Genomic DNA, 16,364 nt, shown 5'->3' on the forward strand with positions numbered 1-16,364 from the left:
TCACAGGATCTATCTGGAATAAGCACCTTTTGCCTTAAGTTCCAAGACATTGTTTCTAACTTAAATTTGCTTGGGTTTTTTACTCTTTTGGGAAAAAGACATTTTTAAAAACAGAATAAATATTTGTTCAACTAACCCTTTTTTTTTTTTTTTTAAGATCATACAACAGTTTAAACTTGATGGAAGATCTGAAACTCTTATACAGAACAGCAGGACTGCAAGGCAAAGGCACCTGTTTTCTTTTTACAGACAATGAGATCAAAGATGAGTCTTTCTTGGAATACTTGAACAATGTTTTGTCATCAGGAGAGGTAAGATGCCCCCTCATGATCGACGCTTAATAAAATTTATAATTCTGAAGTAAAATAACAGAAATTATTTGAATATGCTACTGTAAGTCAAGGAGTACGCTTTCAAGAACTAAAATTCAAGTGCTCCTTATCATTAGAGTATTATTAAAAATGGAGGCAGTCTACAAAATCTACAAAATCCTAGGTTAGAGTGAGACAAACTATCTCAAGGGACATGAGAATAGCTTTAAAAAAATAAAATTGAGACTTGGGAAATATCACAGATGTTTTAAAAAGCTCTCTGCTAAATTAACTATTAGTGTATGGTTAGTTTTTGAATGGTAAATTTATGTCCAGAATGGATGGGATGGATTTTATTCATTTTATTTACTTATGTATTATTTCAGGGTTATGTTTCAGAGTAATTGCTACTAGCTATTGGAATATAAAGAGAAGGAATCAAAGCCATTGGAGAGTGGGGTTTAAATTTTTAGAGCAAGTTAGATTTCAGTCTGTTTAATAGAATCACTTTAGTAAAAGTTCTTGTTTAAAGGAGTTGGTGGGTCCTAATAACTGCACTGTCCAAGATGTATGTTCCTTCCTGCAATGCTGTGTATTAAGAGAACCCTGTGCTATATACTCTATTTTGGATCACCTCAAAAAGCATGAAAAATCTTCCTTTTTCCCAAAGGTGTCAAACTTATTTGCCCGTGATGAAGTAGATGAGATCATTAGTGACCTCATTCCCTCCTTCAAAAAGGAACATCCACGAAGACCTCCAACCAGTGAGGCTCTGTATGACTACTTCATGACCAGAGTCCGGCAGAACCTTCACATAGTTCTTTGCTTTTCACCAGTAGGTGCAAAATTCCGAAATAGGGCCCTGAAGTTCCCTGCTCTCATTTCTGGATGCACTATAGATTGGTTCAGCCGGTGGCCTAAGGATGCTCTGGTGGCAGGTACATGTAGGTTTTATTTTTGCAGAGATATAATTTTCTGATCAGTGATCATGTAGCTGTTTTAATTGTGTTGAATTTTGCCAGAAGAAACTTACTTGATTCTAAAATTTGATGTAGCTATTTTCTTCTTTAAAGCTTGCCTGTATTAAGGCGTTGAAATATTTCTAACAGAGGAAAGGTTTTGAACACAGTTTGAAGAAAAATACCCTGTGAAGATGTCTTAAAGCATTAGTAAAGAAGGCAAAGATGCTACTAAAGAAAGAGATTATTTGTTACTGTGTGTGTGATAGGGCATACAGAGGAATGCAGTGATTACCCAGTCCCTGGTAGGTAGCAGGTTCAGAGTGAAAAAGCAGTTACACACTTTGAAGATGAAAGAATGCTGGATCCTTGCCTGTATTTTTTACTGAGAATAATAATACTGAGAATAATGCTCAGAACCTGATGGTGAAGAGTAAAGTCTGGGGTTTCAGAAGCTGGGTGAAAGCCAAGATAACAAATACACGCTGGCCTGTTTTATAGTGACTTGGTTATAAGCTAAGATATTTTCTTAAATATTTACTTACATTTAGGCTTTCTTTCTTTCCTAAGTATCTGAACACTTCCTGTCCTCATTTGATATGGACTGCACTGCTGATACAAAGAGGGAAATTGTGCAGTGTATGGGCTCATTCCAGGATGGAGTGGCAGAAAAGTGTTCTGATTACTTTCAAAGATACAGACGTTCTACACATGTGACTCCCAAATCCTACCTGACCTTTATTCAGGGATATAAAACCACATACAAAGAAAAGCATGCTGAAGTACAAACATTATCAAACAGGTAAACTACTCAGATAACTTCTGTTTTTCTGTAGTTTTCTTCCACAGGTAGTTATATTCTGATATGCTTCATTTCAGTGCATAGATTGTCTCCTTGCACAGCAAAAAAAGTTATTTTTAATTCCTGGAATTGTGTAAAGGTGTGACTTATTCAAATACTGTAGTTGCTCTTGTCATATAAGCTAAAGACTATATATATTTGGAGGGGAAAAAAGAGTAGTCATGCATGAAAAATAGAGCTAGAGGGAAATACAAGGTGAATATAAATGATACCTGTGTGTTTTTAAAGAGTGAAAGAAAACATCTACATGTAATTTCATAATATATTCATAGTAGCATTTAGTTTGCCAGGCAGCAACTTTTGTTTTCTTGATGAACACTTGTATCCTCCTGTTAGGAACATGTAAGAAATACGCTTGGTGGTTTTGTGAACACAGAGCCTCACTTAGAGTGCTGAGCTTTTTACTTGTAGATTATTAAAATGGTTTTGATATACTTTTTCCTATTTTCAGATGCTTTATTAAATTAATGAGATCTATTTGCAGATATATCTTCATGTCAGGAACACTCAAATATAATGGAGAATTAGCAGTTGGTGTATCGTTTGGTAACACCCTTAAGAAAAACTGCCTTCTCAGTTTTGAAAAACTGTCAAAAAGAGCTGGAAACATTTAAGAAAGACTTAAACTAGTTTATTTCGCTTTGAAACATTCTTTGTCTTCAAAGTCAAATTGAGTTTGAAATCTGTAGTTACATTATGGGTGAAGGCTTGTAAAACAGAAAGGTCTGGTCCTGTTATCTACCTTCAGATTTAGCAGGTTAGTTCATGCATTCCAAATCGTTTTACTTCACCCTAGTATCTTAGTTGAATTGTCTGAATTGCTCTGGCGGGTGTTTCACTTCGTCTGTTCTCCTACATTTGTTCAGCCGTCCAAGTACTCTGTAGCCTTTGCAACAGCAGCCTTGGTAGACGCCACTTAAACTTGTATGAAAAGTCACAAGTGAAGACTTTTTGAAAGAAAAAAAGCACTGTTGAAGGGGCATTTTAGTGCTAAATCAGAGAATTCTTACCTCAATATTTGCTTTCTGTTACCCTCTTTTGCTTGGTCTTGATTTCTTTTCAGTGTCCACTTCAAGTAAGAAATATTGATTGGTTATAATTCTCAGAATTTTAGTAATCCAAAAATGCTTTCTGCTGTATAGAACTCAGTTCTTTGAGTATTGGCTCAAGAGGGACAGTGACAAATATGGAGCCAACATATAGGATTTTTATGCAAAGATACAGACATACTGTTAGATTAGAAGTGGGTAAAATTTCAAGCCACAAACTTTGTTCACGTATTTAATTGTCCACTTTATTGATTCAGACTTGGGTGAAAGTTCTTGTCCAAGTTTTATTTTTGGTGTAAAACATCATCTGCAATTGTTCATTCTGATTGATGTGATTCATTCTACAGATGGAAAGTAGAGTGTAAATTACAAAGTGAATGAGATGCTTTTTATTTTGCTTTTTAACTTCAGAATAAATACTGGTCTGGAAAAATTGAAAGAGGCCTCTGAGTCAGTGGCTGCTCTAAGCAGAGAACTGGAGGTAAAAGAAAAGGAACTTCAAATTGCCAATGAAAAAGCTGACATGGTATGTACAGCCTTCAAAGTTTACTGCTGTTTGATTTTTTTTTTCCTTTTATTCCTTCTATTTTGAAAAGATTGATCAATTAAAATGAAGTGTTGGAAAGAAAGGATCTTGGAGAAAATGATCTTATTTGAGTTTTCTGGAATTGGAAACATATGATTTTACAACAAAATTCTTTTAACTATGGCATGTGGGTTTTCTCCCATTCTAGGTATTGAAAGAAGTTACTGTAAAAGCACAGGCTGCTGAGAATGTGAAGGGTGATGTTCAGAAAGTGAAAGACAAAGCCCAAGCTATTGTAGACAGTATCACGGCAGACAAAGCCATTGCTGAAGAGAAGTTGGAAGCTGCCAAGCCTGCTTTGGAAGAGGCAGAAACAGCCTTACAGGTTAGTATTTGGACCATATATAACATTAGCACTAAGAAATACAAAATTGCAGGTGCACTGCATACCTCTTCACTTGGCAGAAAATAAATATACATATTTTGAGGCTTTTTAGGTTCTGTTTTGTTCTTCTTTTTTCACGTGAGTACCAAACCTCAAATAGTCAGCTTTCAGAAAAGGGCAAGTTTTAACTTTCTTTGAAACTGTAATTGATATATCATGTGCTGCAGGTTGATGACAGACCAGTAACTGAATACTGATACTGTTACTAAACAGGTTTTTTGCAATGAGTGAAGTGCTTCCCATGTAAAATCAGTTGTAATTCCATCCAAATCCAAACCTCCTATTTTATGTTTTCACAAAGAAATTGCATTTTCAATGAGTTTTCTGGTCCACTATTTTGTGTCTTCTTAAAAAAATTTTTTTTCTTAGGAGTTGTGGCATTACCAAGACTTCATTTACTTCACCATACTTTTCTTGTAAAGCTTTTTTAATAGAATAGAATAGAACCCTTTGCCCATATATTTAAGATTAAAAAAATCAATATTAGTTGATCTTGCATAATATTTATCTTTATGTCTGTTCAGTTGACTTTATAGGAGGATGTACCTCAAGACATTTTGCTGTGAGCAGTAGTAGAGGAATCTGCAATAGACTTGTTAAATGCTAGCAGGGAGCTCACATCCCAAGAAACAATAAATTATGAAGAAAACACCTGAAGGGTAGACAAACCTCAAAGAGTTTTTATGTAGATTTACTGGAAAGTTAGCCTTTCCATTTGAGAGGCTGCCAGCAGTTGTGATGGTTAAAGACTGATTTGAAGGAATGCCATGATTTTCTTTTAAATCTAGCATAGCAAAATTTTCATGGATCTTCTGAATGTAAGACTTCACTTCGAGTGAGAGACATCTAACGGTCTCCGACTGCCATGATTCTTAAAGCACAGTGTGAAAAAGTCTAAATGAAGGTTGATGACCTGACAGCTGGGGAGAGTGGAATAAGGGAGAAGATCTGTATTATAATACCCTGATATACTCTGATATATAGCCACAGGAAAAAGGTTAAAGAACTAGCAACAGCAACTAACCCAGTAGTCGGCAAGCATTCTGACAAGTGAAAAAATAAGCAATGTTAACTGGTCAGCATCTCCAGTATAAAGAGAGCACTAGTGCTGTGTGTCTGGACCTGTCTCTTATTAAAGCTTACTTTCTGCTTTTGACTAAAATGGCTGAACCAAAACAATACTGCTCTTCTTGAAATGTAGGGTGATAATAAATGAAACACTGATTTCAAGAAAAAGCAATGCTAGCATTATTGTAAGACTTCACAATGGGAAAAAGTAGTTTGGCTCAATCTTGAAATTCTTGAATTTTCTTGGAGGGGTTTTCAGCCACTGGGAGCTGGCAGAAGGGGGTTTTACCCCTCGCGTGCCAACACAAAGAAGCCCGGAGGTCAACGCTGAAACCCCTCTGGAAGGTGGCACTCAGTGCCCATCACACAACAAAAAGGGGTAGAGCCCCTCACCCAAAAGGGGCTGTATCCTTCTGTCGCTGTTAAGCAGGCACGCAGGCAAAGGCAAAGAAGCAAAGAGAGGGGACTCTCCATGTGTGTTCCACGCAGGTTCATTCCTGTGAAATGACAGAGACCAAGAGGAGAATCGGTGAGAGGGTCCAAGGACCTTATACTGGGTACAGAATAGGTGGGGAAAGGGATCTCAGCCAATGGGATAGAGACAAGTAGGCGGGGTTGACAGGAAGGGAACCAATGGGAACAACATATAGGAGGGACTCAGGGAAGGATCCAATGGGGCGTCGAGGAACAAGGAACTTTCTAGAACTAATACATATTAAAGAAGAGAAATGAATATACATAACTTCATACATAAAACAGGACGGACAAAATATTAACCAATCGGGAAAACATGCAAAAGACAAAACAAGGGACTCATGGATTCTCACCATGACCGAAAGTTGCGTGCTAAACTCGAGTTGCTGACCCCCACGGTTGTCCGAGTCCTCCTCAGGAGACAGAGTGGTTCGAGCCAACTGCATTGCCACATTTTCTATAATAATTTGCTTTGTGTATGCCAAAGGGGAAAGGCAAACTAGAATAAAAACAGGCCTGTGAGCATGAGTATATTTATTCTCAGAATTCATTCATTCATTCACTCACTCCCTTAAGCAAGAATTTTCTCTGTATGGGTCTGCATCTTTCAAAAAATGAATCTCATTACAGGTTTGCAAATTCTAGCTGGGATTCTTACAGTAGAATTTTGCTTGAATAGTAGATAAATGCCTATTAAAATATTTAATAAATAGAAAGGTCATTACCCAGATGAAAAAAAAAAAGTGATTAGCTATTTCACTCAGTTTTTTTACATATTTTAGGAATGATAAATGCCGCATTAAGAGAAATATAGGTATAAAACATCTTATAAGCATTTCTAAACATATAGTGAGATTAGTTTTTAAAAGTTTGAGTAAGAATTGTCAAGGTTCAGTAAAACTTTGTTGCACTTTGCCCTGTAATAAAAGTAGCTCATTAAATGCACAACTATAACAGAGTAAATAAATAAATAAAAATTAAATGTAACAATTTTGCTACAATTTGTATGTTAGGGGAAAAAGTCTGAGCTGAATTTCCTAACAGTCACTAAGAAACACTGGTTAAAGTTTTCACACAGATAAGTGGAAAAACTGTGGTGAATTATTTAGTGCACATTGGACCCAAATAGCAGCAAAATATTGAAGGGAAACAAAGGCCTGGCAGAGAGAAGGCGATCTGGACAGTCTGCAGCACTTTGCAGTCCCTTTATTGAAGTACAGACACAAATAAAATCTGACTTCATGAATTCCCAGTGAGGCGCGTGCTAGGCTAGAAGCAAGGTGACGTAACACTCACAGTAATCTGCTGCTTACTGTTTGGGCTGTCATGTGCTCGGACTGATTAAACTGCCTTTGAATAAGCCAAGCTTCTGCTCAGAGTTGTGTGTGTTATAGGAGCGGGTCTGCCCATCAGCAGTTCCCATTGTTCAGTGCTGGTTTTGCTCTGTATGTGGTGCAGCAGCTGCTCAAATCAATTCTTCTCTAAGGAGATATCTTCAGCAGACTTTTCTAATAGTCCTTTCTGATTCATGATGTAGAGTTATGAGTTACAGTGTTAGACTTGGCACCCTAGGCTTACTTTGCCATTCTTAATAGGGCCTAGGTTTTCATACATTACTATAATTTATTTTTCTCATAGGCCTGCTTCTACATCAGAAAGGTAAGTGGTGTAGATGTATTAGAAGATGCAAACTGGTAAGATGTATTAGAAGGTGCAAACACTTAACAAGCTTGCTCACTGGTTTCCTTAATTTACCTTCATTTGCCAGATGTCAACAGAAAGTATTTCCTTTCTAGACTCAGTTGCTGGTCAATATATTCGCATTTAAAAAAACAAGTAAAATTCCGAGATATTTCTGGTTTGCTCTTTTTTTTGTCAAAACAGTTCATGGTAGTTTTAAGTTTTAAGGTGCTGCTGTGGAGGTGCTGTGCTGAGGTTTCCTAGTAGTTGATAGGAGTTAGTAGTGAAAATCTGACTTGGGGGGTCCTTCTAGCTTCATGCTTTTCAGAGGTAAAAATAACATAAATTTTTTTTCTCCCATTAATACTGTTGGTGAGCTTATGCTTCATGTTTCATTAAATAGATAATAACAGTATTTGATTTCCCCTTTGTTTTAAATTCCTAGACAATAAAACCTGCAGATATTGCCACTGTCCGCACACTGGGTCGACCTCCTCACCTCATCATGCGTATCATGGACTGTGTGTTGCTGCTCTTCCAGCGTAAAGTCAACCATGTGAAAATTGATCAGGAGAGATGCTGTACTGTCCCATCATGGCAAGAATCTTTGAAACTGATGACAACAGGGAACTTCTTGCAGAGTCTACAGGTGCTTGTGCAACCTTTTTTTTTTTTTTTTTGCAACGCAAGAAAATAAGGGACAACGTTTTCTCTGGTGTTCAGAGGAGAACAGATGTGCAAGTGGAATCACACAACAGATTTGAAATGTTAAGGGCTTAAGAATAAGTATGTCAGAATGAAATAAGCTTGACTCCTTCTTGCAAAGTCATGTCATAAATAAATTATAATTTTTCCTAAGTAAGGCAATGAAATTGTTTTCAGTGACAAATGACTCAAAGCTTTAAGCATTTGGTTTGGATAGCCATTACTTATCTGTTTCATTAAAGCTGATAACAAACATATTTTTTTCTGGTATTTAACTTTTCATTAATTTTCAACATCACAACTTGTGCACTGGCTTGCAAAAGCATAGATGATTATTAGGATGAACACAATCAGAACTTTTTAAAATTTGGGATTTTTGGTTCATAGCATTTGTCTAGGGAAATTGAAAGAGTAACTAACTGGTGAGCAAATTCCTTTTCATAACTTAAACTAATAATATTATGATTTATCTAGTTGGAATAAATGGTATGTTGTCCTGCTCCAGTGAGTTTTATCATCCCTGATTTCTGCATTTTGAGTTTACTTAATTTGTTACTGGTCTAGTAGGAGGCTTGACCAGCTTTGTATGCTTGGTAGTGGCATGGATGTTATTTATGTAGTATTCATATTGCATCTACTTGTAAGAGTTTTTAATTTACTAAAGGACTTCAGCATTTCATTTTCCTTGTGCATAATTAAACCTATTCATGCTTCAGGGAATAGCTACATTTCAAGTTCTTCAGTGATAGACTTTCATTATACTTTGTAAATAAATTTGAGGGAGAAAACTGAGAGCTTCTCGGGTGGAAAAATGAAAAATATGCTTTTTGGGGAAAAGAGAGGGTAAAAATAAATTCTTTAAAAATGAAATACATTCCAATAATTAGATAAGGTAATCTAAGGATAAGATAGCTGGCTTTCCCTTTCAAAGGACTGTCTTGTAAAATGTATGTGTATGAACCAGAACTAAGCTGTTGCTTTTCTTTTTGAAGATTGTTAAACACTTATACTCTCTTAAAATGAAATTTCAAGCAGGATCAGTGATATTTTGAATCAACAATTACCTGTGTAACAGTAATAGTAAGATAGCAAAGATCATAAATGAAGACAAACTTTTTTCTGTTGTGTAAGAATATATAACAGTGGAATAACTTTTTAAAGGTCTCAAAGATGCATGACAGAAATTATTTAGGTATAATTTACACTTATTACATACCTTATAGATATTGCACTTTTAAATTTTTTTTCCCAGCAATTTCAGAAGGACACAATTAATGAAGAAGTGGTAGAACTTTTGAGCCCTTATTTTGAAATGGCGGACTACAACATTGAGACAGCTAGGAGAGTGTGTGGGAATGTTGCTGGCCTTTGTTCATGGACCAAAGCTATGGCTGTATTTTTTTCCATCAACAAAGAAGTATTACCTTTAAAGGTACATCTGTTACAAGTCACAAACACCCTTCGCTCCTTCTCATCCTCACCTGTTTGTACATGAGGATTTAATCTATGGGAAACTTCATCTGCCTTATTTGAACTGGTGCTTCCCTCTCCAAAAATTTGTTATCTTGAACACTCCAATTCTACAATAAAATATATTTCAAATGTACTTCCACTTGTAAGTTGCCAAAATTATGAAAGAGATGGTGCAGTTTTATGCCTCTAGACTCCTACTGAATGGGGTTACAGCATCTGTCATCTAGTTAAATACACTACTGCAATTGCTCTACCTTAATTTAGAATTAAGTAGAAAAATGCCTCGAGATTTGGTTAATATTCCAAATCTCAGTTCATAAGAAGATTATACAGAGACTCTTTTTCAGTGTTATGTAGAGAAAAAAACAGGCCTAAGTGGTTAGAATGAATGTCAGGAAGAAGGTGGTCAAGCAGGTTTAACAGAGAATAGCTTGTATTTATAATAGGAATGGCTGAGAGGGAAGCAAGTTTTGTATTTAGACATAGCATATTGGTTGGACAAATCAAGTAGGCTTCTAGAGGCATCATTCTCTTCTGCAAGCCATGTAAGACTAACTTCTGTGTCAGATGAAGAATGACTGGCATTCCTGGAAGTGTTTTAAATTATTTTTTTCTAATTGACATTAAACCAACTGCTTAAGTGCAGTTATCTGAAATAAGAATTTAGTTTGTTGTAAAATTCAAATAAAAGTTTTACTGAGTGATGAAATCTCTACTGAACAGTTTGATTTGGAAATGTAGTACAGGAAAACTTTCTGAAATATATTATAGCAAATTCTTTGAAATTCTCAGTGTATGAATACACTTTTATGTTTTTATGCTCTGTAGGCTAATTTAGCAATTCAGGAGAAACGCCTAACCAGTGCTATGCTGGATCTGCAGAAAGCTCAAGAAGAACTGGGAGCCAAGCAAGAAGAATTAGAAATTGTGCAGGCAGAGTATGAAAATGCAATGAGAGAAAAACAGGTGAACGGCTCTTCACAGAAAAGAAGTTTTTACCCTTACTTTAAGGAACACTTAACGTGTTCTTTCAATTTCACTATTATTCCTTGAAAAAGATGTTGATGGACAGTGGATAAGAGACAGATAGGATTTGTATGCTGCCTCTTTGGTTTCTACCTCTCCTTTGCCTCTGACCCTCTCCCCTCTTCCCTCCCACCCCACCAAAAACTATTTTATTTGTATTCTTTATTTAGTGCCTACTACTGTAACTTCAAGTTTCATGTATGCTATATGTATAATGTATTTCAAATTCTGGGTAGAATTCCCCAGAATTAATAAGTATCAGGAATTTTGCATGCTATTCAACAACTACACCAAAATGAAACTTAAGAACAGAAATATTAAAAAGAAATACTGAATCAAGTTTCTGACAGATGTTGATAGTTTGTCCCGATATAATTTTTTCATCTCACTGTCCCTGCTCTGCATGGTGATAGAGATGTTTGAGAATACATTTTTAAGCTCTTGTTTATCTACTGGTTTAATGAGTTGTAGAGATTTTTCTGGCCTATCAGATATATGACTGTAAACAATTTCCCTTGTGTATGGTTTTCTCTAGACTTTGCTGGAAGATGCTGAGCGCTGCCGACATAAAATGCAAACTGCCTCAAGTCTTATAAGTGGTTTAGCAGGTGAAAAAGAGAGGTGGACAGAACAGAGTAAAGAATTTGCCATGCAAACCAAGAGGCTAGTTGGTAAGTTTTTATCCACATCTTTAAACTTGGAGGCAAGCTGCTTGAGTTGTAATGGGTAGTGAAACTGAGAACATTTGAAATGTCATACTTTTCCTTTGTATCTTAGATCCCTGTCTCAAAAATGAGGGTAATTGTTTTAATTCCTTTGCTAAAGCACTTTTAGGTGAAACATAAATGTAAGGCTAAAGTTCATATTTAAAAAGAAAAGATAATGGACATTGTGAATGTGGTGGGATACATTTGGGTCACAAATGGTTTAACTTGACTGATGTTTGTAAGCAACAGTCCAAAGAGAAGGATATGTTAGCAAGCGCCAATAAAATGTGTATAACTGAGATTATATATAGAAGAGAGGAAGACTGATACTCAGGCACTGACATTTATATGTAGAAATCAATATTTTTAACTGCAGTTACTAATGTTCATAAAAACTTGCTTCTTAGAAGATCATTAAAATTTTTAAAATTTGCACTTGTAAACTAAAGTACTTTGTAATAAATAATTTCTTCATTAAATGAACCAATCAATAAATGAAATTTATCTCATCATTTACTATGGGCTGAAGTTTCTTCTCTGACTTTTACTTTGAAAGGCTGCAAAAAGCAGGTATTGCTGTGTAGGTTGTATTATAGTAAATAGATTGTATTTTATTTGCTGGTAAAATACATATATGTGTATTAACTTATTAAAAATGTGGGATACCTTCCCCAAAAATTTATCCTATTTCTTTTATAGATAACTTGAAAGTGTCCAAAAAGTTTTAGGGCTGAGTATAAACGTATATCTTCTCCAGTTTAAATTTTGCATTCTTATTTCAGAGGTACGAAACCCCCTCAAACTATGGTGTCATGAAATTTAGAGGGAAAATTTTGAATCTGAACAGAAGACTAAAAGCTGTCACAGTTAATATCTCCATAATGATGTCTGTGACAGTTTTTATTACTAGTACTCCTAATTGATTTACAAAAATTTAATTGAATTAGTACTTATAAGGGGTTTTTCTCCCACATCCCCCAAATACTGTTTAAGCATGTTCTCATGATTGCACAAGGAAATGATGGAATTGAAAGTTTATGAGTAAGTTCATTCCTCCATGTCATGCTTGTGCAGGATCTGGTGTTTGGAATAGCATTACATATGTGCTGAGTTGACCTTGGTGAGCTGCCAGATGCTGATCTCTTGATTCCTAAAATTACACTGTAGGGACAAAGTAAATGTGGTCTCTACTGATATGTAGCATTGTCATGCCATGCAATGAGCCTTGGGAAAAAGACTGGTTTGCCTTCTTTATGGGTCAAAGTGTGTTCTTCAGTTACCAGCCAAAATGCGTAGCAACTGTTGAAGGAAACACGAAACACCTTGTTTATTAATAGAATTGGCAAAGTTGCAATGCTTTGGTTTGTTTAGGTTTTTTTTTTCCTCCTTTTTCTCTTTGAGGTGATGTACTTTTGGCTACAGCTTTTCTGTCCTATTCTGGTCCTTTTAACCAAGAGTTCCGCAGTCTGCTGTTAAATGACTGGCAAAAGGAAATGAAAAGCCGAAAAATTCCTTTTTGTGACAACTTGAACCTCATAGAAATGTTGACTGATGCTCCAACTATCAGTGAATGGAACCTGCAAGGATTGCCAAATGACGACTTATCCTTACAGAATGGAATCATTGTCACTAAAGCATCTCGTTATCCTTTATTAATTGATCCACAGGCACAGGGTAAAATTTGGATTAAAAATAAGGAAGGCAGAAATGACCTTCAGGTAATAGAAGTGCTTGTGTTTTCATAATCCCTAAAAACTCTTAGCTTACAAATCATTACAATTCAGTGATTCACATAATGATTAGGAAATGCCATTTGTATGAAAAGTCTGGTTTGAATATAAAGAATATCTCTGATATATTTTAGTAGATTTGAGATTTGACTAGATGTGGAGGTGTATCCTTTAGCACCGGTGACTTCATTTGTTTAATGAATTTATATTAATGAAACGTAAACTGTTGGAAAACAGGCTGGATGGGCAATGCCTGGTAATAACCATGTTTTCAGAATAATATAAGTGGTAGGAAAAAAACAACTAGTTGATTAATACAATTTCATGTAAGTGTTTATAAATTAAGATTCACAGCATGATTTTGTTCATCTTTTAATCAGAAATTATTGTTAATTTCTGTTGTCTTAGTATGGATGTCAGGAGCTAAGTTCTCTGCAAATATACAGGGAAGATGTATTGCAAGAATGTACAGAGGCAAGATACACAAATTCAATGCAAACAACAAAATAAAGAGAAAGGAAGTCCTTACTGGCTACAAGTATGATTACAGCAATAAACCATCTTTGAAAAGAAAAATCCCTGAAAGCCATAAAAAGTAGTCTGAGTGGCTCTGAGAATATTACTACCACTTTCACGTTGATTGTTATCTAGGTGTGGAAACCTTTAATGGTTGCTTAGTTATGTTAAAAACTATTATTTTGTTTATAGTTTTATTAAAGTCTAAGCTGAATGTGCTTAGAAAATGTTGAAAATCACAGTTATACTGGGGACTACTTTGTAAATCAAAGATTATTTGAGGTCCTGTTCTATGTAAAGCTCTAATTTTCAAGGGTGAAAAAACCCCAGAAGAACACTTTATCTTGGCATTGACCTTGCTGAAGTTTTACTTGGAGATGTTATCCTAGATAAAATTGAAGGTGCTAAAAGGTTCCTGTGAATTTTCCTGTGAAATTCTTGGGTAGTTGCACTCATAGGACATCAAAACTGAAAGTGCTCAGTGCTGCTTTGCTTCTACTTTTGCAGTTAAAAAATAGAACTTTGCATTCCTTGAGATCTGGCAATAGGGTATGCTGATGTTACCTTTTCTTGTGGTCCCAATCTTTGCCTTAATACTAGTCTACTCCCAGAATCATTGTTTTTGGCAGTAATTCAAAGAAAATGAAATAATTTATAAATATAAAACTAACAAGAAGCTTGGTAAATGGGCATAAGATACTGCATCTGTGTTTTTAGATCACTTCTTTGAATCACAAGTATTTTAGAAACCACTTAGAAGACAGCCTTTCTTTGGGAAGACCTCTTTTAGTAGAAGATGTTGGAGAAGAGCTTGACCCAGCACTTGATAATGTTTTGGAAAGAAACATCATTAAAACAGGTTCAGCCAACAAGGTAAAACAAAAGAGCAAACGTGGAATTTCCCCTTTCTTCCCTTTCCCTCCCCATGTCCTTCTACTTAGGAAAATAACTCCGGATAAATTTAGGACGATAAAAAATTAAACTCATTTAAACTTGATTAATGCTAATACAAGAAGAAAAAAGGTAGGGTTTAAGTTCACAAATGCTTAATATATTTAATGCAGAGTTCCTTATTCCTTTGCTTATGACAATTTTTAAACGTTTAAATAATCTGTGAATGGGCCATTTAAAGTGGTCCTTGTCTATTCTCAACAAATTGTTTGCATCAGATGTATGATTTAAAACTGGATTTTTATGTCTTTAAGCAGAAAAATGTAACCCTTTTTCCTATATGTAGTATCTGAAAAAGCATGTATTGGTTCTTGATATTTCAAGACTTCTTTTTAATATTTTTCTTAAGGTGAAAGTTGGTGATAAGGAAATAGATGTTATGAATGGCTTCAGGCTTTACATTACTACAAAACTGTCAAATCCATGCTACTCTCCTGAAATTAGTGCTCGAACCTCCATCATTGACTTTACTGTAACCATGAAAGGTCTTGAAAATCAACTCTTAGGCAGAGTCATTCTCACAGAGAAACAGGTAAAAGAATTGATTATATCTATTTTCCTGGCTGTACTTCTTATATTTACCTGTAGAACATTTTATTTTATTTTAATTTATTACTCTCTATTCTCATATCAAGGTAACTTTCTGGCTCTCTCTATTATGATTATTCTTAATATAATCTATTTGCAATGGTTTAAAAACTGACACAGAAGCAATTGACTCATTAATGTGGAAGTTTCTCGGTCTCTTTATTGTTGCAACTCTAACATATTCACCTTATTTTTCGTGCCTCAATGAGTTATAACCTCATGAGAATGGCCTGTGAAAAGCAAAAGGGCCTGAAATAAAAACTGATGTTCTTCTGTCTACACACTCTGGAGCTCATGGCAACATAACCTAGTGCAAAAATTCAGACATAGTTTCTTCCTTGCTCCAAGGGAAAATGGGCTACCTACTTATTTTGACATTGCAGACGTATTAGTTGAGGAAGTCCAGGTTCGGGATGCCAGTCCCAGTCAACATGCCACCAGCAGCTCTGGAGGGAGGCTGATCTTTTAAACTGCAGAACAGCTAATCCCTGTAACTATAAGGTCAGGCAATGTTGGTGTCATGAGACACTATGCAGCTATGAGTGTGTAGCTACTAAGATTTTGGCAACAGTTCCAGTTTACCTTCCCTAGGGACAAATGACAGGAATGTCTTTATTTCTTTACTGTGGCATCTGTTGAGTTTCTCCTGTCCTTCCAACACCTGCCGCTGCCCCGCCAATGTAAGATTTTTCTCGTTAATAGCCTCAGTCATCTTATTCACGTCGAGTAGTTGCATTTCATTTCCAAACAGTGCATGGATCTCATGAGAGAAATCACGCTCAATCTGTTAAAGTCTGTCTTTTGTCAGACAGCTTCATTGCACCATCAGCTTCTCTTCAACCACTGACAACCCACTATGTAATGAAATTATCACTGTCTATCTAAAACACACTGTGATGTGTATATTCACAAAGCCTTGTTCCTAACTGTACTTCTTGGGCCTTGAAATACAGTACTTTCCTCCAGGAGACAGTCAGTGTATCAATTTCCTGCAGTCAATGCCACTGCTGTGTGCTTGGAGGACACAGAAAAGGAGCCTAACTTTTCTCAGGGAAGCCAAAAAATAGATGGAGAAGTAACAGACTCAAGTTGGACCGTGGGGAATTCTGATTAGATATTAGGAAAAAAATAATTACATAGAGGGTGGTCAAACCCAGGAACAGATTACCCAGGGATTTTGTGGATTTTCAGTTCTTGGAAGGGTTCAAGATTCACCTGGACATTGCCCTGAGCAACTGAGCTATTTTGATCTAAACAGGGGTTGAACTAGTTAATTTCTGTAGGTGCCTTCCAA

At 35.8% G+C, this 16,364-nt stretch overlaps 1 protein-coding gene across 1 annotated transcript in view; it reads left to right on the plus strand.

The window, feature by feature from the left end:
- DNAH5 (dynein axonemal heavy chain 5) overlaps window positions 1-16,364 on the plus strand; it is a 116,477-nt gene that overhangs the window by 80,471 nt on the left and 19,642 nt on the right. The window contains exons 54-65 of the mRNA XM_032117873.1: window positions 158-311; window positions 982-1,249; window positions 1,841-2,072; window positions 3,593-3,707; window positions 3,916-4,092; window positions 7,820-8,023; window positions 9,332-9,511; window positions 10,381-10,518; window positions 11,114-11,249; window positions 12,687-13,003; window positions 14,249-14,404; window positions 14,832-15,014. Coding sequence (XP_031973764.1) covers window positions 158-311; window positions 982-1,249; window positions 1,841-2,072; window positions 3,593-3,707; window positions 3,916-4,092; window positions 7,820-8,023; window positions 9,332-9,511; window positions 10,381-10,518; window positions 11,114-11,249; window positions 12,687-13,003; window positions 14,249-14,404; window positions 14,832-15,014 — 2,260 coding nt within the window. The remainder of the gene's footprint in view (window positions 1-157; window positions 312-981; window positions 1,250-1,840; window positions 2,073-3,592; window positions 3,708-3,915; window positions 4,093-7,819; window positions 8,024-9,331; window positions 9,512-10,380; window positions 10,519-11,113; window positions 11,250-12,686; window positions 13,004-14,248; window positions 14,405-14,831; window positions 15,015-16,364) is intronic.

This window comes from Corvus moneduloides, chromosome 1 (genome assembly GCF_009650955.1).
Source record: "Corvus moneduloides isolate bCorMon1 chromosome 1, bCorMon1.pri, whole genome shotgun sequence".
Classification (NCBI taxonomy): Eukaryota; Metazoa; Chordata; class Aves; order Passeriformes; family Corvidae; genus Corvus; species Corvus moneduloides.